Source organism: Propithecus coquereli, unplaced genomic scaffold (genome assembly GCF_000956105.1).
Source record: "Propithecus coquereli isolate 6110/MARCELLA unplaced genomic scaffold, Pcoq_1.0 Scaffold434, whole genome shotgun sequence".
NCBI lineage: Eukaryota > Metazoa > Chordata > Mammalia > Primates > Indriidae > Propithecus > Propithecus coquereli.
The window spans coordinates 1,548,757-1,573,989 of NW_012150108.1; the positions used below are offsets into that span (position 1 = coordinate 1,548,757).

Genomic DNA, 25,233 nt, shown 5'->3' on the forward strand with positions numbered 1-25,233 from the left:
CTTTAAGCTCCACCAGCCTTAGCATATGGACATATTGTATCATCTCGAAATGGCTGCCAGTGTTCCAGACATTACAGGGTATATCCACATTTGAAAAAGGAAGGCAGAGGAGACGTCTGTTCTTTCTACCAGGAAAACAAAAGCTGTCTTCACCCTCCCTCAAATCGTCCCTTCCTCAGAACACTTTCCCTGTTATTTGCCCAGAAATGGGAATTACAGCCACTTCTAGCTTCAAAAGAAACTGGGAAGACCATGAAAGGGATTGTCCAGATTGACTTAGACAGCTGTTTTTACTTTTTTGATTGTGGCCCACAATGAGAAACACTTTTTTATATAACAGTCTAATACACATAACTGAAACATAAATAATGCAAACAAAATTTCATAAAACACAACTTACATTTATTATGTGTGTTGTACACTGGTATTTTCTCTCCTATTTTTTTAAGTACTGATCACATTATTCACTAAATTAATTTAACAACCCACCATTGTGTTGTAAGTGTAGTATGAAAATACAGTGGTCATGATCTATCACTAGGGGCTGGCAGGGTGCTGCTACAAACAAGTTGGTTTTTCTCTTTCTTCTCCTTTGTTCCCTCCCCCCACCCTTCCCTTCCTTCCTTTCCTCATTTCTCTCTTTCTTTCTTTTTTCCAAAGAAGAAAATGGATATTGGATTGGCAACTGGCTGTATCCACAGCTCCCACCACAAGGGAACTGGAGGCCAAACACGGTTCTATTGAATACTGGAAGATAAGATGACTCCTCCCTCTGAAGGAACTGAGGACTGTGATGATGGACACTTGTGTTCCACGTAAAATGCAAGTAGTAACACCCACTGACTAGCGCCTTGAGGGAATCGGGTGGAGCATTTGCACCGTATCTGATGCACGGTGGGTGCGCAGAGGTGTTGGGTTCCTGCCCCAAACTCAATCCTCGCTCCAGGCTAGTCCCGGCCCTGGGAAGAACAGTTAACTAGGTCGGCAGAATGATTCACACTCAAGTGCTGCAGAGCCCCAGGGAAATCGTTGGTCACCCTGGTGCTGTGTTTACTTCTGCTACTGCAAGTGACGAAATTCTTAGGATCTAAGGCTCAGAGGTTGAGAGCTATGTTTAATGCTACCCACTATTTTTAAAAACCTTTTTGTAGCACTCAATTATTGATCTCAACTTTGATGAGGTCTGATATTTGGGCTATGGAAGAGCAAACTGTCATGACAGGACGTCACCAACCGTAGCGACCACCCGAGCTGGCAAAGGATGGGCCATTGCCCAAGAATTCAAGCAAAGGCAGTGATGGGAGGGGCCCTGGACTGGTCATCTTTAGCCCCTCACTTTTTGCAGGTGGAAAAACAGGCCCAGTGGGGTTGCGACATAGGCCAGGCGGCACAGGAAGGAGATGGCGCGGCGGGCTCTGCCTCCACCCAGCAGCCTAACAGCGATCAGCAGTCCTCTGAGTTGGTCCGGGGGCCCACAGACTCAAACCGCAGGCTGATTTTTGTGTATGTGGCCACCTGCATTCTTCTAGAAAACCCATATCGGATTCTAAATTGGCCCTGTGACCCTTAAAAGATTAGGAAATGCTGATTGGATGACACTAAAATGATTTGTGTTGGGAGTGGGGGGAGCTGGGAATGGTGAAATGAAACAGAAATTGCAAATGTTTTCCATCAACCCCATCCCCCACCCTGCCACCCTCACACCGCAGAAACAGTGAACCATTCCGAGTTCCCCAAATGTCCTGTGGTTTTCTGTCCTCTCTGCCTCGGTGTGGGCAAGTCCCGTCCACATGAGGCAGTGACTGGGTAAGTAGGCTAACTTCTTTTTATCCACCTGATGGGCTTTCTTTTTTCTTTCTCCCTCTTTTTCTTTTATTTCAGCATATTATGGGGGTACAGATGTTTAGGTTACGTATGTTGCCCTTGGCCCCCCCCCCAAGTCCGCGTTTCAAATATGTCCATCCTTCGGGTGGTGCGCATTGCACTCCTTGTGTATGCAAATACCCGCTTTCTTAAACGATGCAGAGTTCTAAGAGGCCGGGCCAAGCGAAGAGCCACACCGTGCCAAGGTGCCCCTTGAACAATAAATACCAAATGCGCCGGGCTTCACCGATCGGCCTCCCCGCGCCCCACCCCGCCGCCCCTCCGCACGCGCACCGAGACTTGGCGGCGCCTGCGCAGCGGCCTCCGCGGGCAGCCCAGGGCCCGGGCCCCCGCCCGCAGACTGCACCCTTCGGGGTTGGGTCGGGGCTGCTTTCTCCGCGCGTCCCGGGGCGCCCCGGGGCTGGGGACTCTGGAGGCGCGCGGGGCTCCGAGCAGTGTGGTCTGGGGACACCGGTGCCCGACGCGCCACACCGTCCCCGCGGCCCCTCTGGCTCCGCCCCGCCTCCGGCCCCCACCCGTGTGCCCCGGGGCGGGACGGCTCGCGACCGGACCACGCCATTGGCTGTGTGGCCCGAGGGGCGTGCCGGGGGCGGGGCAGTACGGGACGGCGCCGTTGGCTGTAGCGCGCGGGGGCGGGGCGAGGGGCGGGGCGAGGGGCGGGGCCCGCCCCGCAGCGCGGGGGCCGCGGGCGGCAGGCGCGGCCGGCTCTGCTCCGGCGCAGGCGAGGGCACGGCGGGCGCAGGCGAGGGCACGGCAGACGCAGCGGCCTCTGGACAGCGCGATGAATGGACGGTGAGTGAGGCCTGGGCAGGAGGGTTCGTGGGCGTCCGCGGAGACCCCCTCCGACCCCGGACTGCCAGCGGGCAGGGCGCTGGAGCCCAGGCACTTGTGCCCTTGGCCGCCATGCGCAGGGTTCCCTCCCCTGCCAGCCTGGCGCATTGCGGGCCTCGGGCCCAGCGCTGAGAGTGGGCGCTGCGCCTGGCACCCCTCCGAAGGGAAGGCAATTTAGGGGCCGGACAGGTGCTGGCCACGCCTTTATTCACCCGTCTTTAGCCAGTCTCCTAGAAGCATCGGTCCCACAGTTGGGGAAAGAGCCTTGCGCACCTGCAGCGCTGCTCCGTTTCCCAGATGGAAAACGAATGCCAAGATGCTACAGGGGAAGCTTTCCTAACGATGGCTGTTTCAGAGGGTTTGCCCTGGGCCAGGCCCTGTGCTGTAACACAATTTGCCACTTACTGCTCACAGCACAGTGAGATTGGTACTGTCATTATGCCCATTTTCAAAAGTGGAAACTGAGGCTGAAAGAGTTACAGAGTTGTCTGCCTTTACCCAGAGGAGTCCGTGGTAGAGTCAGGATTTGAACCCAGGGCCATGCTCTTCTCGAGCTCCTGACTCTCTGCCCTGCACTCCCTGCTTCCAAAAGATGCCTCACTGCTTTCCTTAATCTGGCACCGCCCTGTGGGCAGGAGCCTCTTCTCACACCAGGACCAGGGCCAGGCCAGGAATTAAATAGGTTCTCGCAGCAAATAGAGGCTGGGATTCTGGGATTTGAACCCAAACTGGCAGAAGAGACCCCACTAGCTTCACTGTATTTTAACAACCCACAGCACTGGGGTGTCAATCAGGATTTGTTGCCAGAAACCATGAAAAAAAAAACAACCAAAAAAAAACTATGAGTGAATCAGTGAACGAACAGGTAAATGGGGATCTTCCTGCCTCCTGTTCCTCAGTGTGGGTCCTGGGCTACTGCCACCAGGGCTGGAGTGCTCGGGGAGGAGCGGGGAAGGAGTGGGTGGAGGAGGAAGAGGAAGAGAGAGGCGGAGAAGGGAGTGAAGAGCAAAGGAAACTGGTCAAGCTCAGGTCCACACGTCGCTGGCTGGAAGTTGCCATGGGTGGGTGTGTGTTAAGTCTGCCTCCCTTGGTTCTAGTCATCGTTCTCTCCGTGCAGTGCTGGTGGTTCAAGACTGGCAGTGAAGGTAAGGTTGATGCCACAGATTCCAGGGTCCATCTGAAACCCGAAGATGGGGCTGTCTTCCCACCAGGAGGCTCCGGGGGATCCTGGAGATCAAGAACAGAATTAAGGTCCAGGGTCCCCCTGGGTCAGGGCCAACTAGACCACGACAGATAACAAAGAACATGACCTCAGGTGTGGGTCAAAGTTCAAATCCTACAAATGCAAAGCCTCAGAGGGGAGACCCTGACTATGGGGTCTTCAGAAAGCCTTCTGGGCTGGGCCCCTGGGGACCGGGGTCCTGGTTTGGGAGATAAATTCAGCCTATTTCCTCACCCCCAGCCACTCCTGGGGGGAGGCCTCTCATCCTCTTTGAGTCCCACGGCCCCATCCCCAGAACCTCTGATTCCCAATGGCAATAGTGACAGCAATGAGAGCTCTTGTTTGCCTCAGGTGAGCCCCATACAAGCCCCATCTTAGAGGTCTCCTCATTTGCCTTCACAACAGTCACCAAGGATTGTAATTACTTAAGGTTCCGAGCGAGAAAGGGCTGGCCCGAGCGCTCTCAGCCAGGGAATCGCAAAGTAGAGCTTTGAACCCAGAGCCTTGCAAAGGCAGGGTGCTTATACTCTCACAGAGTACACTGAAGGAAATAATTTGAAATTGTTTTAAAGTAAATTAAAATCAAGTAGGAAGTGGCACTTCCCAAAACTTCTGCAGTTTTCTCAGTTTTGTTAAAGGGGAACTTGCTGTTCCCTGGGTCTCCTTTTCTGGCTATCGGACCTTCTTCCCCAGGATGAGCTGCTGAGGGAGAGGTCCCGGACCCTGTCCCCTTGCCCTGCCTGACCTTGGGGAGCAGGGACGAGGTGTCATACAGCCCCATGGTGGCAGTGCTGGGAAGAACCGTGAAGATATTCAGCACCAGTTGCCACAACAGCTCTGGCTAAACCGGGGTCTGAGAGATGGCAGGACATGCTGAGGTCACCAAGTCGATGCCGCAGCGAAACTCGCATTCACACTCCTCTCCGCAGTGCTCCTGCCTCCCCTTTCTTGCTGTGACACGTTTCGGCAGAGATGCTTAACCTGGGATCTGGGGATCTCGGGACACATGGACAAGAGCTCCCTGATGCCCCTGCAGTGGTACGCAAATTGTGTGTGTGTGTGCGTGCATGTACAGATGTGCACATGCGCACACACACGTGTGTGTATTTTCCTGGGGAGCGTGCATTAAGCTTTCAAAAGACTCTGAAGGGCTCCATGACCCAAAAGAGTCTGAGGCCCACTGCATCTCACAGGACAGCACCCCAGCAGGGGCATGGCACGAGCAGGCTGGGGCAGTGGAAGCACAAGTGGGTTACGGGGAGCGTCCAGGGCAGCTGTGCAGTCGCCGGCACCCAGCAGCCGAGGGCGCCTCACTGTGCTGCGCCCTTGGCCCCAGGCAGTCAGGATGTTGGCCAGTGGCCATTCTGAGCACCTGTTTGACCCAGAAACATAGCTGAGAAAATCCCTGTTGCCATAGATCTCCTTTTCCATAGATGGGAGGTGAGCCCGGTCGGGGGGCCGGGGAATGTATGCGTAAGGGCAGCAGGAGGATCGGAAACAGCTTTCTTGCCCGGGTTGCTGTACCTTAAACAAGGGCAGAAACTAGAAGACCCGCCCACCAGAGTCAGGGTGACTGACCCTAGGCTGGGGCTGTCAGGGAGCTTCCAGAGGAAGACTGGCTTGTGAACTGCATGGATTCCCAGGGCCCGGCTCTTCAGAGGGAGGGGAACGGTGTCAGGGCTGGACTCAGGGAGACCTGTCATAGGGAGCCCAGGACTGTGTCTGGGGAGACTGTGTCTGGGAAGACGGTAAAGGCAGGCTGGGGGCCAGGAGCGGTTGGCCCAGGGCACAGCAGGGAGTGGAGGCGGAGGGGAGCTCTGTGCCCACCTCTCTCGTGCTTCCCAGGCCTTTATCACCCCCATCTGGACCGGGCACAGAGTCACAAAGTCCCCCCTGGGCTTTCTAGCCCGCAGGGATGGGTGTGGCCGAGCCAAGGGGGTTATGTTAGGGGTGAAGAGGAGGGGAGGGGCAGGCCATTGGAACTGGACAGCGGGGGAGGACGACAGTGTGGAAGAAGGCTGAGTGGCAGCTGCCTGCCATCTACAACTGAACGGCTGGCTTTCTCACAAAAATGCCTTCCGAGGGGTGGCCCACGTCCAGCCAGACCCCCTCTCGAGGCATCTGGTGCCGGCAGGCACTGCAGCTTCTTCCCTGGCCAAGCTCTTGCCTTTTGCTGGCTGACAGGTGCTGGGAAGGCCCTTCTAAAGGTTCATTGTTGTCAGCGCCTTACTGCCACTTCTGGCTGGCATTTCTGGCCTTTGGAAGTTGTAGCCATGGGCTTCCCGGAGAGCGGAGCGTAGGTGCCCCAGGCGTGCTGGCAGCGTGGCCTGCACCTGCCGCCCTCCTCCAGCGCCAGCGCCACGGCTGAGAGGCTCCCAGCTGTGCCCACACCTCGGTCCTCCTTTCTTCTGCTTCCTAGGTCACTTTATTACCTATTTGATTTAAGTCGTGCCAAAATAAGAAAATAAGGGTCACAGTTTCAGGGAATGTTAGCGGGGAGGTAACCAAGCTCTCGGATTTCACAGACGTGCTCGGAGAATTTAATGTGGATGCCAACACACTTTCCATTTTGCCGAGTGAGGACAGCACCACCTCTGTTTGCCGTGTCGTACGTAACGGAGGACGTTGCAAGACTCAAGAGTGGGGCAGCGTGTGGGCTGTCTCCACGGAAAGCCCACTTCGCCAGGCCTCTGTTTCTCCTTCCGCCATTGGCCTGCAGGCGTTGGGCCCCAGAGGTGCCTTCGAGAATCAGTCACCTTCTTCTGCGATGACTGGCTCCATGACCACAGAAAGGAAAGGTGGTCCATGCCTGGCAGTTATCAAGGCCTCGGTGGCCTTTGTCCCCAACAGGGATGGCAGGCTGTTGTGCTGGCTGTCAGCTGTCTCCACAAGGCTGGCAGAGCAGCTGCTGGAGTGGACAAGTGGGCACAACTCACTGCTCGTTCACTGGAAACAGGTAGCGTGGCTGGCACGCTGCCCGGGGCCTCCTCTGGGGGACAAAGGGCCCTGGCTCCGGCCAAGCTGTCTGGCTGGGGACAGAGTGGCTCCGGCCTGGGAAGCTAGCGTGGAGGCCTGAGCTGTGTGCGCCGGGGCTGGGGGAGGGGAGCAGACCAAGACAAAGAAGGCCGGACTGCCCAGAGCAGAGCGGCAGGGCTGGGGGAAGGGAGGGCCGGCTGGCCTGTCCAAAGGCATCTGTCACCCTGTGGTTTTGAGACTGTGCCTGGGTGGCAGGCCAGCCCAAGCCCATCCTCTCCCAACGCTGGCTTCCAGCCGGCAGCCTTGCGTTCATCCATTTGTGTATTGAGCTTCTGCCTAGGATTTAAATTCAAGATAAGGTTGTGTTGTTTATAAATGGCTGGAAAACATTCCATTCGAGATTCTCGAAGGCCCAGCCCAATGCACAAGGAGATTCAGTGTTCAAGGGGCAGTTTCAGGAAATTGCTCCGAATGGAGAGATGGCTCCTGCTACTGTCTTGCTGGGGTGCGTGTGTTCTCTCTCAGAGCTCGCTCATGTAACCGCTGTCTCTAGGCTGCCCCCCGGGTCCCTGTGCAGCTCACTTTAGGACTCAGCAAGACACTGAGATCAGAATGAATACAATTCACCAGAATGAATGGAAGCCTGACAGAGGAGACAGGGCCCAAGCACAGGCTCCTTTCTGGAGTGGAATCTGCACGTGACCCCGGAGCTGAAGACTCCGGAGCTCAGGTAGACCGGGTGTTGCCCGCTTGGGGCGGAGGGAAGTGAGAACTGGAGAGACCAAGCGGCTTGCGTAGAGCCATGCAGCTGATGAGTATCTGAGGACACAGAAACATGTGGTTCTCTCAAAAGAGAGACTGTCTTTCCATGGCGCCAAGGTCCCCACCCTGTAAGCCTCAGCACCCAGCCCAGCAAGTGGGAAGAGCCCCACTCTGCTGAAGTGGGCCTCGCATCGCCTCCTCCAGCCTTGCTCCCTGACCTCCCTGCCCTCCCCATGGGATGGCGTGCCCCACTCTCGGTCCCTGCCAAGCTTAGCTGTCTGCCCCAAAGCCCACCGCCCCCCTCCTCCCTTCACATTGCCACCTGCCACGCAGGACTCTCCTTTGCTTTCCGCCCGATTCCCTCCTCTGAGCTGTTCCCCCAGCAGTGCCACCCGCCTGCAGCTGGGAGCACTCAGTACAATGGTCACATCCTTTAAATAAGCAGGCACTCGGGGAAAGGCACTCCTGAAGGCCGGCAAGGAAGGACAGTGCTTTGCAAATAGTATTGCCCAGATCCCTGGCAGATGAGGCTCCCTGCCACCCACCTCACTGCCAACCAGAGCAACTTCCTTTAATCTGATTTGCGTGAATTTTCCATTTGAACGAAGAGTTCTACGGTTGAGAAAATTTCAAACCCATTGGAGGACAGTATTCTTATTGCACAGATGGAAAAATTAAGCCCAGAAGGCATGCAACTGAAACAGCCCAGAGCTCTTTAGGAAGCAAGTTCTACTAATATTAATAAGTAACCATGGCCAGCCAAGGCATGGTGGCTCATACCGCTAATCCTAGCACTTTGGGAGGCCAAGGCAGGAGGATCGCCTAAGGCCAGGAGTTTGAGACCAGCCTGGGCAACATAGCAAGACCCTAGCTCTACAAAAATTTTTTTAAAAATTAGCAGGCATGGTGGCACATGCCTGTAGTCCCAGCTACTTGGGAGGCTGAGGCAGGAGGATCACTTGAGCCCAGGAGTTTGAGGCTGCAATGCACTATGATCACACCACTGCACTCCAGCTTGGGAGACAGAGCAAGACCCTGTCTCTAAAAAAATTTAAAAAATAAGTAACCATTACTTGACTTATGGGGAGCTCCACTTATAGATGTTCCTACGACACAGAGCAAAATGATCTCGTTGCCCACGTGCTGCGACAGAATGGAAGTATTGTAAACCGAGTTATGTCGTGAGTCAGAAGTCGCACACTGGAGCCCGACTAAGTGTGTCTGTTCTGCAAGTGGGTTTGGTCTGTCTACAGTTTATTTCTAAATAGATTTAAATATAAAACATTAAACTAAATATATACGTTGCTTTAATCGAATTATTTACTGCATGCGTAAATAAGCTGGGTTATGCTGCAGTAACAAGTCCCCGACACATCAGTGACTTATCATGGCAGAGGCTGATTTCTCTCTCCGGGCCCACACGCAGTGTGGCTGGTCCGCAGAGTCACTCAGGGACCCAGGCTGACCATTGAGTAGCTGCACCAATTGGAACATGTGGCTTCCCGGGTCACCGCGGCAGGGGACAGGTGGGCTGGAGCGTTGCACACTGGCTCTCAGATGTGCTGGCCCGGAAGCGACCCACAGCACTTGTGTTTGTGGCACACTGGTTGGAATTAGGCCCATGGCCTCAGCTGGCAGCAGGGGGCTGGGAAAGGCCCTGGAAGGTAATTCCAGGGACAGCAAATGTGTCTGCCACTGTCACTCAACTTTAAGCAGCGAAAGCCCATAAAAATCCAGATTTCTGGCTTCTTATGAAACACCAGAAGAGCTGCCCCTTTAGAGGAGGAATGTGTCCCTCAACTCTCCAAGGACTGTGTGACCAGTGTCCCTCAGCTGAGTCACTTCCTTGGCCCCTGGAGACTTTTAACATTTTTGTCCCTGCTGTACATGCACATCTCTGAAAGAGGGGGCGTTGGAGAAGGCCGTGAAGCTTCTTGTGTTCATTCAGTAACTTAACAACCGCTTACAGACCTCGTCTGATTGCCAGGCTTGAGCTTGCTGCTGGAAACACGTGGTGAAGCAGAAGGGGCGTCCCTGTTCTCCTGGGGGAGTCAAACAAGACACAGGCCCTGCGTGCCCAGCACAGCCGGGAGCCGGGGGAGGAGCTGCCTGACACTGGCCGGGCTTCTCTGGCGAGAGTTTCCTGGAGGAGGCGGAGGCCAGTTCTGAACAGAGAGCAGCACTAGCAAGCCCAGAGGAGGGAAAAGCAGAGTCATTAGGGGAGCTGTGAGCCTCTGGGCAAGGCCGGGGCTGGGGGCAGGGAGTGGGGTGGAAGCTGGACAAGAGGAAGGCAAGAGAAAAGCCACCTCCTGCTATGTCGGGGTGAATCCAGCCCTTCCCATAATGAGCTTGCTTAAAGCCGGGCATCACTGTGCCGTGGACCCGCAGACACAGCGTGGCCGACCCGGGCCGGAGTCAGCTTTTGCCTCACGAGTCCGTGAGGAACCATCCAGAGAGGGAGCCGGCAGATCACTTTTCCACGGGCGAGCTGACCGGCTGAGGAACCGGAACTTCGTTATTTAGAAATCCCTGTCGCCCTGCTGAGAAGAACGGGGCCAGAGGTCCCCAGCTCCAGGTCCCGATGGTGCCACGGCCCTGCGTCCCTGTGGAGGGGCCCTGGTGCTGGGGGACTGGCCCCTCCTAGGCTCCCACGTGACTCGCCCCAGAGCAGGGCAGAGGGAGGAATTCACAGGATGACCCTGCGGTCACTGGGAAGCCCGCCTCCCCGGGCCTCTCCCCTTCTCTGCGCCAGCCGATTTCCCCTGCTTCTGGAACCAGACCTCATTCAGAGCCGATGCAGCACAGTGGGCAGGCTTGTGGGGTTTGTGGGTGTCAAGGAGGGAGAGGGCTGGACTGGGCAGCGTCAGTGCCAAGGGGACAGAGTGCCCTGCGTGATGGGCTCCCAGGACATTGACAAATACGACAGGAGTTAGCCCTGACCTTGGGCCCCCAGTAACAACTGCACACGCACACGTCAGGAAGACATGATGAGCCAGGTGTGTGTGAACAGACGTGGGCTGCCGTGAATGAGCCAGCCTCCCTGGTGGGAAGGTCACAGTGTGCACCCAGGCTGTGTCACCTCCCAATGTTACGTAAGCCCTCGGGCCCCTACCTGCCACTCGGGAGGTAGAGACAGGTCAGCACAGGAGAGCACGTGTGCGTATGTACATGTGTGTGCATGTGTTTGGCCGTGTGCATGTATGTGCACATGCATGTGTGTGCATGAGCGTGTGTGTGTGTGTGTGTGTGTGTGTGTGAAGCTTTGCCTCGCTGCCCAGCCTGTAGGAGGCCTCGATAAGAGAGAGTCCTCAGCAAGAATAACATGGGGAGGGAGAGAAGCAGGAACCTATGCGGAAGACGCCAGCAGGGTAGAGAAAGCTCTGGTGGATTTGCCCTCAAAGACAAGCCGGGAGGGCTTAGGCGGCTCCTCAAACCTGTCGATTATGTGACTGGAAAGACAGAGAGACAGTCTCATGTGTGAGTCCACGAGCCATCCTGTCGGCCAGAGATTACTCGTGCAGATAAGGGAAGGAAGGCTCGGTGTGTAAGTCACTACCCGAGATCAACACAGAGAAGGGGCAGGAGACCAGAATCGGGGTTCAAATGCTTGTGCTCCACCTTTGGCTTGGCAGCTTACTCGCCGAGTCATCTTGGGCAAAGTGCTCAGCCTCGGTCCCTGTTTTCTCATCCATAAAATGGAAGCGCGATGACACCCACCCCGCGATGTCGCTGTAAGGACTAGGTAATTCAGGGAAAATGCCCACGTCTCCAGCACGCAGTGAAGCCGGTACCCACGAACCCCCACTGAGAGCGCCGGCCCAGGTGCACTGACTCCACCACTCAGCGGGAAGGGAAGCGAGAGGCCCAGGGCAGCTTTCCGGGATGGAAGGAACGGCTGAGGCAGACACCGCCATTCACAGTGTCCCAGCCAAGGGAAAAGAGCACGTGGTCTGAGACATTTAGGGGATTGATTTGGATTTGTGGGGATTATGGAGAGTCTCCCAGGGTTGGGGGCTGATAAGACCAGTATCACTGGCTCAGCAGTTCTGAGCTTGGCTGACATGTGGCTGTGGGGCGTGGGGCTGGCCCTTTCGGCTGTGGCCACCCCGCGCCCAGGTGGGTGTGGTACAGAGGCCAGTGGCCTCTGTGCCGGGGCTGCAGGTGCTGGGCGCTGCTCTGGACGCACTGCTCCCTGCTCACCTGTCTGTGCCCCTCCCTTGTCTTCCCAGCAGGTGACTTCCGCGTCTGCAGACAAGAGGAGGAGAAGATGAAGGAAGATTGTCTGTCCAGTTCTCACGTGCCCATCAGCGACAGCAAATCCATTCAGAGGTAAGCCTTGGTGTGGGGCAGGGGGGTGTTCACGCCTGCCATCTCCTTGTGGCCACTGCCCTACCTGGCAGCCTTTGGGTGGAGGGGTTCTGGGCACTTTTTCACTGATGGTGTGCCCTGGGGAACAGTGATGGGGTACTTCTTTTTTTGAGCTGTCCAGTAGGGGAGCCACGAGCCACACGTAGCCATGGCTAGGAGGTGCGGTTCATAGAAAAGATGCTCCAGGTGGCAAAGGCTTTGTATGAAATTAAAGAACGAACAAGACCACCTCATTAATATTGTAATTTTTATATCGATCACATGCTGACAGGATAATAATTTAGATGTATTGAGTCAATAAAATGTATTATTAATACTAATTTCACCTGTTTCGTTTTCCCTTTTAACGTGTACTGGAAGATTGACAATCACCTGAGTGGCTCACACCTTGCGTCTGCTGGCCTGCAGAGCCCAGCCCAGGTGCAGGGGCTGTCCTGGCCTCCTCTCTGCCTCCCACCAGCCAGGGCACTGTGGCTGTCCCTTTAGGCTGAGAGACAGCATCTGGGTCCTGATCCCTACGGCCTTTGGGGTCGTGCTCTCAGGACGGTCGTTTTCATCCCTTGACTGTGCCTCTGGAAGTCAGGATGGGGAGAGGCAGGCACCCCTCAGGGTGCCCCCAGCAGCCACTCCAGGCCCTTGGAGGAAGTCATGTGGGGAAAATCAAGAGCCTTTCAAATGCCAGCAATCCGAGCCCAGGGGGTTCACTCTGAGCGTGGGACTCAGAGGCAAAGGTCAGGGAGGTTGTCAGGGACTGCCACCTGTAAGAGTGAAAGTGCGCCAACACCCTCGATGTCCCAGATGTCACTCGGCCTGTCCTGTGAGTCTCATTTCCTTCTCAGCCCCACCCCCACACCTCCAACCGGGGCCCAGCTGCAAAACCCTCTGGAAGACAAAGGGCGTGCGTCAGGCCGGCCAGTCCGGTCTCTCTACCTATCGATCGTGTGTGTCTGGCAAGACCTGTGCCATTGTGCTCCTTTGACAAATGAAGAAACCAAGGCCAGGGAAGCCAAAGGCTTTGTCCAAAGCCACGCCCCAAGAGTCCGTGTGTGTCTTTACGTTTTTAGGTCGGAGCTCTTGAGCCTGCTGAAAACCTACAACTGCTACCATGAGGGCACCAGCTTTCAGCTGAGACACAGAGAGGTGAGGCCTGTTGTTTGTTCTTCCTTGTTCATGGGGCCACCATTTACCCCACTTTGCTGAAGACAATCCTGTTTTAGGGTAATTATTAAGACTCTCCCCTTCGCTCTCAGCAGTGACCCAGTTTGGAGAATAAATTACATGGTCGCCCTTGCCACTCATCCCTGCTGCCCCTCACAGCACTCAGCACAGGGGGCAGGGGGAGGTCAGTCCCTTTCTGCTCCCACCAGCCCAGCCATCCCCGGACGGTCTCACCTGGGTCCCCTGGTCCTCAGTGCCCTCATCTGCATGTGGGGCTGCAAGGTTACAAGCTCAGACGCCGAAGGGCCAGGCAGGGCGTGCGTGGGGCGTGGGTCCCCACTGAAGGTGGCAGCCGTGCATCAGATCAAACCCGTCACGGCAGAGCAGGAACGTGGGCCTGGCGCAGCGAGAAGCTAGACACCTGGCATTTCATGAGGCATTTCCCAAATCTTGAAACACCATGTGGGCCCAACAAAACATGTCTGATGCCAAACACAGCCCATGGCCACCACCTGGACGCCAGCGCGCATCCAGCAGGGACCGGGCTTGGGGAGCCACGCGCCGGGCAGGCCAAGCAGAGCCCTGGCCTTGCCGCTGTCCAGAGTCTCCAGGTGTTTCCCATGGGAACTTTGGTCAGGGCTCTGTGCACCCGTCGTGGTCTAATTCGACATATTTGTACAACCTAATGGCCAGGCTTGTCATGGGGAGGCCTTATGTGGGGCACAGGGTTGGCCCTGTACCTCCTCCATCCATCGGCGTCTGACCAGGGCCGGTGGACTCGGAGTCCCCCTTCCCCTTCTATTGCTGAACCCAGGAATGGGCAGCACAAGCCCCAGGAAGCCCACGGACCTCATCAGGGCGGGACCACTCGCTCACCAGCCTTCCCTCTGTAGTTACTCACACAGCGACACATCCCTCTACGGTTACGAGACCAGAGAGCTAGCCCAGACATTCAGCCCAGAGGCAGCTCTGGGCAGCTGGGAACGGCCAGTCAGTAGCAGGGTGAGGGGCTGGCTGGAACCCACCTGCCAGACGGCCTCAGTCAGCCACCTGCAGTGCCCCTCAGCCAGGCCAGATGTGACACCATTCAGGAGCTCTGGTTATATGTGCCCGGATGGAAGGGAAGCTTCTGGCTCCAGTCCAGGCCATGCTGAGGCAGCCTGTGACAACCTGGGATGGTACAAACCCAATACCCCACTCTCCCTTCACCTGCCCACCACACAGGGCCCGACAACTTGTTCCCCTCCCCATCTGGCTGCCTCACTACCTCCTTCTTCACTCACGCTCTGCCCTGCGCTGGAGTGGCCTTCTCTGACACCTGCCTTAGCCTGCCTGCCCCCAGCCCACCCTCCACCTCGCGACTTGGCTCTGCTCTTTTCTTACTGGAGGCACACGGAAGACCTAGCCTGTTCTGCATTCCCAGGCCAGGCGCAGCCGGGTCCCTGTGCAGAGTTGTTGGATGACTGACCGGCAGGTTCGGGCCCGGGCGGAGACGGGATGAGTCCTGAGTCCTGCGCTCTGGTGAGCCGGGCAGCAGGGAGAGGGGGAGAGGGAATGGCAGATAGGGCCAGAGGGGTCTTGGCGTATGCCGCAGGGGGTCTGGGGAGGCTCTCTGGTGGGCTGCTGCTCTTCAGGCTCAGGCCATTCGGGGATTGATCTAAGGCCCTGACGGTTCTGTGTTTGGTCCCTGCACCAACACCACCTGGGAACTGGTTAGAAATGCAAATTCTTACCACCGCTTCCCCACCCTCCCCTCAGGCCTGCGGAATCAGAAACTCTGAGGCCCCCGGTGTCTGTGTTTTAACCAGCCCTCCTTGGCATCTGGTGGAGGGTCAAGCTTGAGAACTGTCAGTAAGAGCTTGCTCTTGGCACTTGGATTCCCCAAGATAATCCCCTCTGTAGGAAGGGCTGTGTGGGCTGGGAAGCCCCAGCCCGGGCCTGTGTTCATGGGTGCGGGACAGCCCACAAACAGAAGTGGGGACTCCAAAGCCAGGCAGAGGCGTTCCCGACAGCCCACAGTGGCAGGAAGTTACCCACAGGGGGATTTTCGTATTCCTGTTCCTAAGTGTGTGTGAGGATGTGACCTGATCTCCACGGAGCCAGAAAGTGCCTTTTAGGAAATTTCTGCAGCCCTGACGGCCATGGGGGTGGCTGCCTGAGGAAGTGAAAGACTTTTCGGGGTGACAGCGCTGTAAAGACAAGTCCACAGGCCTGAGAAGCAGAGTTCTCATATTGGTAACACAGCTGGCTCCTGGGGCAGGCACCACACCCCTTGGGGTCTCCGGGCCTCACTGAGGCCCCATGACTACCTACCACCCATCTTGAAAATTACAGACCTGGGGCCTCCTGGGCCTCTGGGCACTCCACAGTGCCAGGCACTTGCTGCAGGGGCAGCGCCACGCCTGGCAGGCCTCTCTTTGGATACTGCAAGCCCGAAGGGCTGGGCAGACGAAAGGAACTGACATTCCCCAAGAAACCTCCAATGCACCAGGCACTTTGCCTCCTCTATTTAAGAATTTTGCAATGTAGGAATTATCATGCTCCAGGCAAAGAGAGCGAGGCTTTTGGAGTTTAAGTCTCTAGTCCAAGGTCACATTGCAATGAATGAAAGATGCCGGCATGGCTCCAAGTCTGAGCACAGTCGCTTACGATACGGCAATACCGTTTCCAGCACTAAGCTTTGGAGGTCTCTCGGGGTCTCAATTGAGCATCACTTGATAGAGGCGCTGTTTGTCACCCTTGGTTCCCCAAGCTAAGGTGCCCTCAGGCTTGTGAGGGACTCTCCACCCCGCACGCCCTCACAGAGCCACAGGGGCCCTGGAAGAGACCCCCTCCCAGTTGTCACTGGGCCTCCCTGCAGGAACTTCAGCCAGAGCACTGCGGTTTGGGGGCAGCTTCCCCTCCACCGCCACATCCAGCGTCCGCAGAACGCGGGCAGGGGCAAGCGTTTCCCTGTGATCCTTCTCCCAGCTTCCTGAGCGGGGGCGGAGGGCTCACCTGACTTTATTGTAAACCTTGCCTTTGGGATAATTTTGCTTGTATTACAACGAGGAGCATGAGCAGCTGGGTGAGCGTTTCGAAGATGGCAAAGGGTTTTAACCAGGCTGGTTGGTATCTTAAAAGAGAAAAGGACCACCTGGAACGCGTAACCTATCACTCCGGACTGACGGTGTGAGCCAGGGCAGCGGGAGCCCCCCGGGCGGGCGCGCACCTGCCCCACCGGCCTGGCTCGGGGGCTCCCCTGGTGGCCGTGAGCGCAATGACACCCGGCCCGCCGGAGCCACGCGAGCACCGCGGGGCGCCTCCCTGGCGGGGCTGTGTCTCTCCTCCGGTGCGGGTGCGGGAGGCCGGGATCCATCCCCGCAGGGTCGCCCCGTCCGCTCTCCTAAGGCCTGGCATACCACTCGCCCCTGGAGTGAAGGGTCGGCCCCAGGGACATCTGTGCTTCCCAGCCTGCCCCTCTGGGCGGGGCTTGGCGCCCCCTACCCCCACCCTGTTCCCCCAGCCCATCCCCTATCCCGCACTGCAGCCAAGGGGGTGGGGAAGGTGATGATGCGCCATCGGGGCCCCCACCAGGAGGACTTACCGTGGAGAGAAAGCAACTGTGCCAGGCTGTCCTGTCCTCAGGAGCCTGGGTCGCGGCCAGATGCCCCTCCCCCGAGCCTCTATTCAGTTGGGGGGGGCGGGCACCTGCCGAAGGTACCCTCAGCTTTCACCCCAGAGGAGACTAGCAGGGAAGCCCAGTCCCGCGTGTCCACGCCCTGCCTGACCTCCCCAGGTGCAGCAGTGTGACAGTGTGACTTAATGGGGTGGTGTGGGGGGGAGTCCACTAACGTCATCCTGTCATCCAGGTTGCCGGAGGAGGGTTTCATGCTGTTTCTTGCTGCTTGGCAGGAGGGGCTGCAGGGACCCGGCCCAGCAAGCCTGGCCTTCCAGGCACCAGCCAGGCACCACGTGGCAGATCAGCCCTCCCCTCTCTCCTGGGGAAGGTCTGGCTAAAGGCTGCCCCACATGTATTTGCTGGAGAAGGTCAGGGACCTGCAGGTTTGAGGCCACCAAAGCAGCACAGCCGGCTGTGGTAGATGCAGACATTTGTGTACAGTGCTTGTAGCTGCCTCTCCAAGTTCATCTGTGCAGTTTCCCCAGCCCCTCGAGGGTGTGACGATGGTGGTGGTGTCTCCATTTTATAGATAAGAAAGCTAAGTAAATTGCTTATCTGAAATTTTTCTTTTTAATCTGTAATTCATATTCCATCTCCCCAGAAAACACACATGACAGAGGACAGATAAACATTGAACAAGTCCAAAGCAATTAAAAATAGCCACAAAAAAAAGAAAGAAAACAGATCGACAGTTCACAGAGCAAGGAGGTGGAGGAGACTCAGCAGACCGAGGGCCCACGGCTCTGTCCTCCTCTCTCTGTCCCTTTCTGCCTGAGCTGGGTCAGACAGCCCCAGCCTGGCCCAAGGCAGCAGGGTGACCGGTCCTCAGACCGGAGTCTGCAGTTCCCTGAGGCCACCCCTACCTCTCGGAGGAAGGAAATCCTTCCTCCCCCTGTTCCCCACCTTCACCCCCTTGCCTGCCAGACATCTCCAGAAACTGGGGTTCTCCAGGCTGCAGGGGACCTAGGGCTGGCCAGGCTGGCCTCGGCCTCGAGACATCTGGGCTTGCCTGGTGCAGGGCAGCTGGGCAGTGCTCCACTTTTCACCCTTGGGTGACAGCCTGGCCTTGCAGCGAGGCCCCCAGGGGGAGGCAGTGGATAGGGGTGGGGAGAGTGGGGACCAGGCCGCGGGTCCAGGCACTTGGCGCCCTGTGGGCTGAGTGGTGCAGGCTCTGTCTTGGCCCTCAGCGTAGGGAACTCTCCAAATGCTACCACAGGACCTGTGAGTTGGAGCCAGCAGAGTGTCCTGGGTGCACCCAGATGACAAGTCCCCAAGGACTCCATGTTTTCTCTTGGGCCTCACAGAACATGGGCTTTGAGTGTGGGGGCCAAAAGGTTGACTTGGGAGTGCCCAGGGCCTTGCTCTGAAACCACTTGCGAGTCTGGGACCCCCGTACCCCCACGCCCTTACCACTGCTCTCCCCACCCGTGACCAAGAGCAATAGCTACTCAGCGTATGGGCTGATAACATGCATTTATTCAGCAGAATGGCCTGGGGGCAGGTCCCAGCAACCACCTCACTTTACCCACGAGAAAATTGAGGAACAGACATTAAGAAACTCGCTCAAAGTGAAAAACCAGTAAGGGCCAGAGCAATGTGCAGTAACATCCCCTCGTCCCCTCGTGTGAGATAGGCTGTCACCGCTGCGCACAGTGAGGGGTCTCGCTATGAATTGCCCAAGTAGGCAGCCCTGCAGAGGTGTGTTTCCCTTCCAGAGACCCGCCAGGGACAGTCTCCACCAGCGGGGAGGGCGGGGGAGGAGACGCGGACCCGGTGTGCTCTTTACGGGAGGCTTTATTGGGGTGGGGTCAGAGTTCATGGATCACTGGGAGTAGAGAGTAGAGCGTTCTGAGGACACTGCTTGGGCGGGGGGAGGCCACGGCCTGGCCAGGCTGCCCAGAAGTCTGGCTCCTCAGGTTGGAGCTCTGGCGCCCGTCCCACGACGGTCGTGCCAGGGAGTGCCCAGGCGCCCTGGCTTCACGGAGCCTCCCTCTGGGCACAGCCCTGGCCTTGCCACTGTCCATCTGTCTGTGCAGACCCCAGGGGCCGGTCCTCCTCGGCAGGTCCCTCTGACTTGGCAGCTTTTCCTGGGACTCCCCAAAGAGCCAGTCCAGGGGGTCAACAGTGTTGGCTTCTAGCAGTGTGGGCTGCCGGCCACTGAAACGGGGGGCGATGTCCTGTAGGGACGGGGCAGGGGAGCTCTTCTCGCGGGCCTGGGCCAGCGGGTGGGGCGGCCGGGGTCGGCCCAGGGCTATGGCCTCGTCCAGTACAGAGGTGGGCTGCGCGAGCTGACAGATGGACCTCACGTAGTCGTCCAGGCTGGGCGAGGCTGGGGGCTCCTGCCCTGGCCCCCCAGGCAGCATCTCCTCCGTAGTCTCCCGAATTGTGGGCAGATGGGCCACAGAAAGCAGAAGCCGGGACCTCATTGGTACCGGCGAGAGGATGCGTCAGCCTGTTGGTTAACAGAGGACAGGTGGTGAGAGCCATGCCATCCTGACACCCCCTGTGGTGTCGCCTCCCTCATCTGGGGCTGCCTGGAGGATCTAGGTGCTCTCAGAGCAGTTCGAAGTCTACTGAGCTGAGACCAGGGCTCGGACTCCTGGGTCCTTCCTTCCTGCTGACATTAAAAACCCACGGGCTTAAGACTTTATTATTACTGTTGTTTCAGAGTTTGCACAAATAAGAGAACCCAACCTAACAAACGCAGGGTCAGAGGAAACCCGGGTTGAAAAACAGGATCTGCCATGTGCTGACCCTGCGACCTTTGGCAAGGCCACCTCTCCGGGCCCCGTACCCATCCATAGCAGGGGCGGTAAACGCCTGCCCGATGGGGATGCCGCGGGAATCGCATGAAATGACACCTCGGCCCCTTTGTAAACACCAAGCGCTCCGAGACCGCACGGCCCTGGTCTCTCACCTGCGGCGGTGGGGGCACCAGTCCAGGCTGGGAACTGCCCTCAAAGATTAAACGAAGCCCTTGTTTTGTCTCAAACCAGGGGCAGCTGCTCCCTCTTACCTGTGGCTCAGGGGTCTGGGGGTGGCGGGGGCGGGACAACCAGGAAGAGTTCAGCCCAAAGGAAGCCCCTGCGAAGCTCTCGGGAGGCCGGGTGGGGTCTGGCAGCTGGAGCCCCGTGTCCGGTGTGGGATCCCTGGGAGGAGGACGAGGGGACGAGGCCCGCGGTCCACAGTGGAAGGCTCTTCCCTGAGCTGTCTGGCAAACCACGAGCCCTGGCGGCTGCTTTTATACCTTTCCAACAGCCATCAACTACTGTCACGAGAGCTAAAAATAGCAACGTTCAGGAAGGCTCTCTGAGGAAAACAGATTGGTGGGTGGGGCCTGGCCCAGCTGCCAGCCCGGAACATGTGTTTGTGCCTGTGGGAGGCTCGGAAATGTTTATGCTGCAGGGTGAAGGGGGGCCGGCATCACTCCTGGCCACCTCGGGGTGCTGGGAGAGGCAGGGGGCTCCACTGGGCCCCCGCAGGCAGCCCCAGGGTCTGCCACCACTGCCTGGAAGCATCCCCCACTAGGTATCAGACAACACCCCAGGGCCCCAGGACACTCTGGCCTTTGGCTGATTCCTGCGCAGCCCTGGGCCTGCACCTGTGAGGCAGGGCCGGGTCCACCTGGGAAGTGACCTTGATGAGTCATCAGCCATATAGGGCCCCAGCCTGGAGGTGGCCGAGGCCGGGCTGCCTGGGCCTGCTCCGGGGCGCGGCATGCCTACCTCTGATGGGGGGGACCAAGGGCAGCCTGTGGGTTCTGGTCCTGGTCTTGCTACACCCCAGATGTGGTGCTTTCAAAGGAGAATTTGTTCACTTGTTCACCAGATGTGTCGTGCCACTGCCTGCCGGTGACTGCTCGAGGCGCAGCAAACACAGCGGTGAACAAAGGCGTGGCCCCTGGAGCTCACGTTCCAGGCAGGGGCAGGACCGAGCCGGCGACGGATAGGAGCTGTGGTCGCAGGTGCTGATGACAGCTGCGAAGGGAAGTACAGCAGCGCAGTGGGACAGGGTGACAGGCTGCCGCTGTAGGTAGAGTGGTCGGGAGTGTCTTCCCTAAGAAGGGACACTGGAACAAAGATCTGAAAAAACGGGGGCGTGTACGTGCCGGGCAGATTGGGCAGCACGTGCAAAGGCCCCGCTGAGAGCGTGCCGGTGGGCTCGGGGGAAGCAAGGGCCCGCGTGACTGGCCCGTGAAGAAGAAGGCAAGGGAACCCCGCAAGGAACCCGGGGCCCCCCCCGAAGGCCAGAAAGAAAACGCCACAACGGAAAAAAGAACCCAAAAGCCGGCCTCCGCCCCAAAGGAATGCCCCAACCGCCGCCGCCGGGCCGAAAGGAAGGGGGAAAGCCGAAGCCAAGGAAAAACCCGGCCGCCGTAAGAAACCAACCCCAACGCCGGGGGAACGGGCCGGGCAAGAAGCCGCCAAAGAACAAGGGGGCAACCCCCGGGGAAACCCCTGGGAAAAAACCAACAACCGGCAACTCCCAAAAAAGACCAAAAGCCCCGCCCCAACCCCAACCCCAACCGAAAAAACCCCGGCCCGCCCCCAAAACAAAAAAAACCCCGGGTCCCCGTTGCCTTCCTTTTTTAGCAAATAGTGCAAGGTCACATAAAAAACCAGGGGGAATTTTCATAACGTCACAGCAATTTTCTCCATGGAGAGCGGGCGGTTTGAAACTAGAAGCCGTAGCTAACCAGCCGTGAAATCAGCCTGCGCAGAGCTCCTCTGTGAGGGCCGCCAGGGATGTGAGGGCGTCGCCGTGGGGTCCCTGTTCTCACCGATCCTTCAGTGCCAGCGAGGAGCGAGAAATGAAATTTGTGAACCTACAATGTTCATCAGAAATACTTCGTGATTCCACCTATGTGAGCAATTTAAATTAGTCAAACTCCCAGAAGCAGAGACGAGGATGATGGCGGCCAGGGGCTGGGGGAGCCGCTGCTCAGCGGGTCTATAGTTTCAGGTACACAAGGTGGGTAAGTTCCAGAGACCTAAGGGACAGCGTGGGCCTTCAGTGAACAACACTGCATCGCGCGCTTCAAAGTTTGTTATGAGGGTGAGCCTCATGTCAGAAGTTCTTAACACAGTCAAAAATAAATAAGTAGTGAAATAAAATGTTGGTTGAGACAGCAATGGGAGAACGATGTTTAAAGTCCATTGCAGAACCTAGTGTCAAAGCAGACTGGGAGTTCGTAGCTGGGAGCCCGTGGCTCTGGGGAGAGGGCAGCCAAGAAGGCTCTGGCAGGTGTTGTGAGGGTGCAAGCCATGCAGCTTGGCCACAGTCACGCATGGGGTAGTCGGGACGGGAGCCGAGAGCCTGGGGTGGTCATACGGAGACGGGGGCCGGGAATAGGTCAGAGACGCAGAATCAAGGACGCAAAGGATGCGAGCCAGAGGCAGCCTGAGGTGCCTGCAAAGGACTCTGTCCATTAGGACCTCAAGTTCAGCATCAGGGAGGAGCCGTGCTATCTGCAGACCTGGGGAAACCGAGGCTGGCTGGGGACATGGGATGAGGGCTGTTGTAGAAATTCTGGTCGTGGGACATGGGGCTAGTAGTGACCCAGTGGTGGTGAGAAAAGCAAGACCGGCCAACAGGAAAGAATCCAGCTTGGACATCTAGGGGTGGGCTCGGCCCAGGCGAGTGGGCACTGCTGCTGTCAGGACGTGTGGAAGGGCCACCTCTGGACCCCCTGCCCAGGTGCGGTGTGGGCAGAGAGGCATCCTGCTTGGCACGAGCCACCGGGCTGCGCTTCCCTGGAACCGCTTCCTTGCCCGAGGAGTGGACGTGCCTTCTGGACAGCAGCTGGGTTCCTGTGGGACACCTGACTCAGCCGCTCTGTCCCTGGATGAGCCCCGGCCAGGCGGAGCTGAGCAGTGGGAGGCACGCCCCCGGCTTCCTCCCGCAGGGCCCAGGCCTCCCGCCACTGCGCGCGGAGGCTCATGGCCCTTTCCCGGGAGAGGAAGGGACGCCAAGGAGGAGGCTGTGTTGGGGCCTGAGTGTCCAGGGTGTCCGACCCCTAAGGGGTTGCAGGGAGGATGGGCAGCGACCCCTGAGGGTGACTGTCCTGGGGGTGGAGGATGACCTCTGTGTCCCCCACAGGAAGAAGGGGCTCTGATCGTCGAGGGGCTCCTCAGCATCGCCTGGGGACTCAGGCGGCCCATCCGACTGCAGGTGCAGGACGACCGGGAGCGCGTGCACCTCCCCTCAGCGTCGTGGGCACCCGCACGGCCCAGCAGCCACCCGTGAGTGCCCGGCCAGGCCGGCTGGCTTCTGTGACACCTTCTGTAACAACGCAAGCTCCACTTCTGTGGTGTGGGGATGTCCTCAGCCTCAGGGCAGAAGCCCTGCTCCTGTAGGGGACTCACATGGGAACATGGCCCAGCCCCATCCCCATGTCCCGTGACTGCCACTCTCGGTCCTCCTGGGCCCCAGCACCCAGCCTCACCCCGGGTGGCTGTCCCGGATGACAGCCACATTGCCTCTCTCTCTCCCTCCTGGGGGACGTTTTGGGCTCCCGTCACCTCCACTCATGTTTCTCAAACACTCACACACGAGCCACCTTGCTGGCAAGAGGAGCAGGCTGCAGCTGGGGCTTCCAACACCCACGCATTGCTCAGCGTCTCCTCTTCTGTCTTAAAAATTCACACACATTTAGCCTAACACTCTGTTTTTATTTTAATGTCCAAATTTATTTTTACAAGTTATCGGAATTTCAGATCAGATTTGTTTATTTTCAGAAGAACATTTCCATCAGGAGGAAATGGTTTCCCACCTGCCTCACCGTTTAATGGGCATGTCCCTCCTCCCGCTCCCCAGCCCCAGAAACAGCAGCTAGCGGCTGAGCCCGGCGTGCTCCCGCACGTGACGACCCCTTCAGGGCTTTGCCTCCTTCCAATGTCCAAGTAGAGCTGATGCTCTGCGAGCACTCAGCATGCTGACGCCTGCACATGCCCAGGGATCCCTGGCCACTCACAGCGAGTTCTGAGCCGCCAGACTTAGCGCATAACTGCAGACTCCGTAAAGGGCTGCAAGTGTGACCCATGCGTCCCCTCCCTCAAGGTGAAAGCAGTCACAGACAGCAGCCGCGGGCTCTGCCCCACGTGTTCCCCAGGACCCTCCTTCTGTCTGCTGTCCCCGACTCCCCCGGACTGTGAGGCCACGTCCCGTCACACCCATTCCTTCTCCAGCCTGGCACCAGCTGCCCTGCCTTGGGGTCTATCCTGCCGAGATGCCCTTAAGTTGGCCCCTTCAAGGATGCCCCTGCCCGACACCCCACCAGGCCCTTGGGAAGTCCAGCAACCCACTTGACACGCGGCTGCGCATAGGCTGGCCCAGCCAACCCTGGGACAGGAACACAGGGCCCCGGCCATGCACATGTGTCCATGTGTCCATGCGACACGGCCCAGCACAGGCCGCTCGGGTCTGCAGGGCCGGACTCACTCTTCTCCCAGCAGACACCGTGGGAAGCCTTTCCTTTCCTTGTATTGTTTTAAATGGACTCTCATGGTGTGAAATCCACGTCTCAACTTGGCCTGCTTCCCACCCGTGTCCTGTCCCCAGGGGCCAGTGGTCTCCTCTCTCGGGCCTGAGTGCCCTTTCTCTGCCCATAGCCATCGGAGCACCAAGAATGTCTCTTTTCAGAAAGGAGCCACCTCCCCAGGATGGCAGGGTCACTGCCCAGGAGCCAGGCACTCAGCCAGCGCGCAAGGCCGAGAGTTCCAGGGACAGCGCAGGTGAGCCGAGCCTGCGAGGTGCCTGGGGCCGATCTCATCGGGGTGGGAGAGGAGGGGCGCGGCTCACAGCCACAGTCTGCAGAGAACGGCTTTGCGCACCAGCAGCAAGCAGCTTGGTGCGTCTCCGGGAGCTGCCCTGGCTGAACGCCTACTCAGGGGCCCGCCTGTGAGCACTCCGCGCACATTCCCACTTGCTCCTCTTTGTGGGAAAAAAAGCAGAAGCTTGCACAGGTGACATAGTTTGCCGGCGGCCTGAACCCCCTGCCCTGTGCTGCTCTACAGAGAGGAGGAGCGTGAGCAGGGGGCACGGCGCCCTCCAGGCCCCCAAGCCTCCAGGGCCTCTGGAATCAGTAACTGCTCGCCTGTCCTCTGTGTGCCCTTCCCTCGTACTCAGGGAAGGGCTTGTCCAGAGTGGGCACTCAGAGGACTGGGCTGGGGCCACCAAAGACCTCCCCTGGTGCCCCAAGACAGAGAGCAGGGTGGCACTGTGGCATGGCTTACCCTGTGCTGGGTCTCACCGTCCTGTCTGCAAACTGGGGATCATGCCAGCCCTACCCCAGCCTCCGCCCTAGGAACGCACTCAGGTCACTGTCTGCTCCAGCACGATGTGGCCATGAGGCTCGAGGGAGCCAGACTCC

At 58.1% G+C, this 25,233-nt stretch overlaps 2 protein-coding genes across 2 annotated transcripts in view; one reads left to right on the forward strand and one right to left on the reverse strand.

Annotated features, from left to right (window-relative positions):
• The first annotated feature begins 2,616 nt into the window (after positions 1-2,616).
• The window catches only part of RASSF4 (Ras association (RalGDS/AF-6) domain family member 4), a 31,262-nt gene continuing 8,645 nt past the window's right edge, over positions 2,617-25,233 (forward strand). Inside the window, exons 1-5 of the mRNA XM_012653920.1 lie at positions 2,617-2,676; positions 11,908-12,004; positions 13,108-13,183; positions 22,962-23,104; positions 24,504-24,595. Coding sequence (XP_012509374.1) covers positions 2,670-2,676; positions 11,908-12,004; positions 13,108-13,183; positions 22,962-23,104; positions 24,504-24,595 — 415 coding nt within the window. The 5' untranslated portion in view covers positions 2,617-2,669. The remainder of the gene's footprint in view (positions 2,677-11,907; positions 12,005-13,107; positions 13,184-22,961; positions 23,105-24,503; positions 24,596-25,233) is intronic.
• Positions 18,325-20,044, reverse strand: LOC105818050 (chromosome unknown open reading frame, human C10orf10). Its single transcript, XM_012653921.1, has 2 exons — positions 19,879-20,044; positions 18,325-19,314 (listed from the first exon to the last, which is right to left on the reverse strand). The coding sequence occupies exon 2, from the start codon at positions 19,286-19,288 to the stop codon at positions 18,671-18,673; it is 618 nt and encodes a 205-aa protein (XP_012509375.1). The 5' UTR covers positions 19,289-19,314; positions 19,879-20,044; the 3' UTR covers positions 18,325-18,670.

Excerpts from the sequence above, each read along its gene's own strand:
- LOC105818050 (XM_012653921.1), bottom strand. The coding sequence starts at position 19,288 with ATGAGGTCCCGGCTTCTGCTTTCTGTGGCCCATCTGCCCACAATTCGG.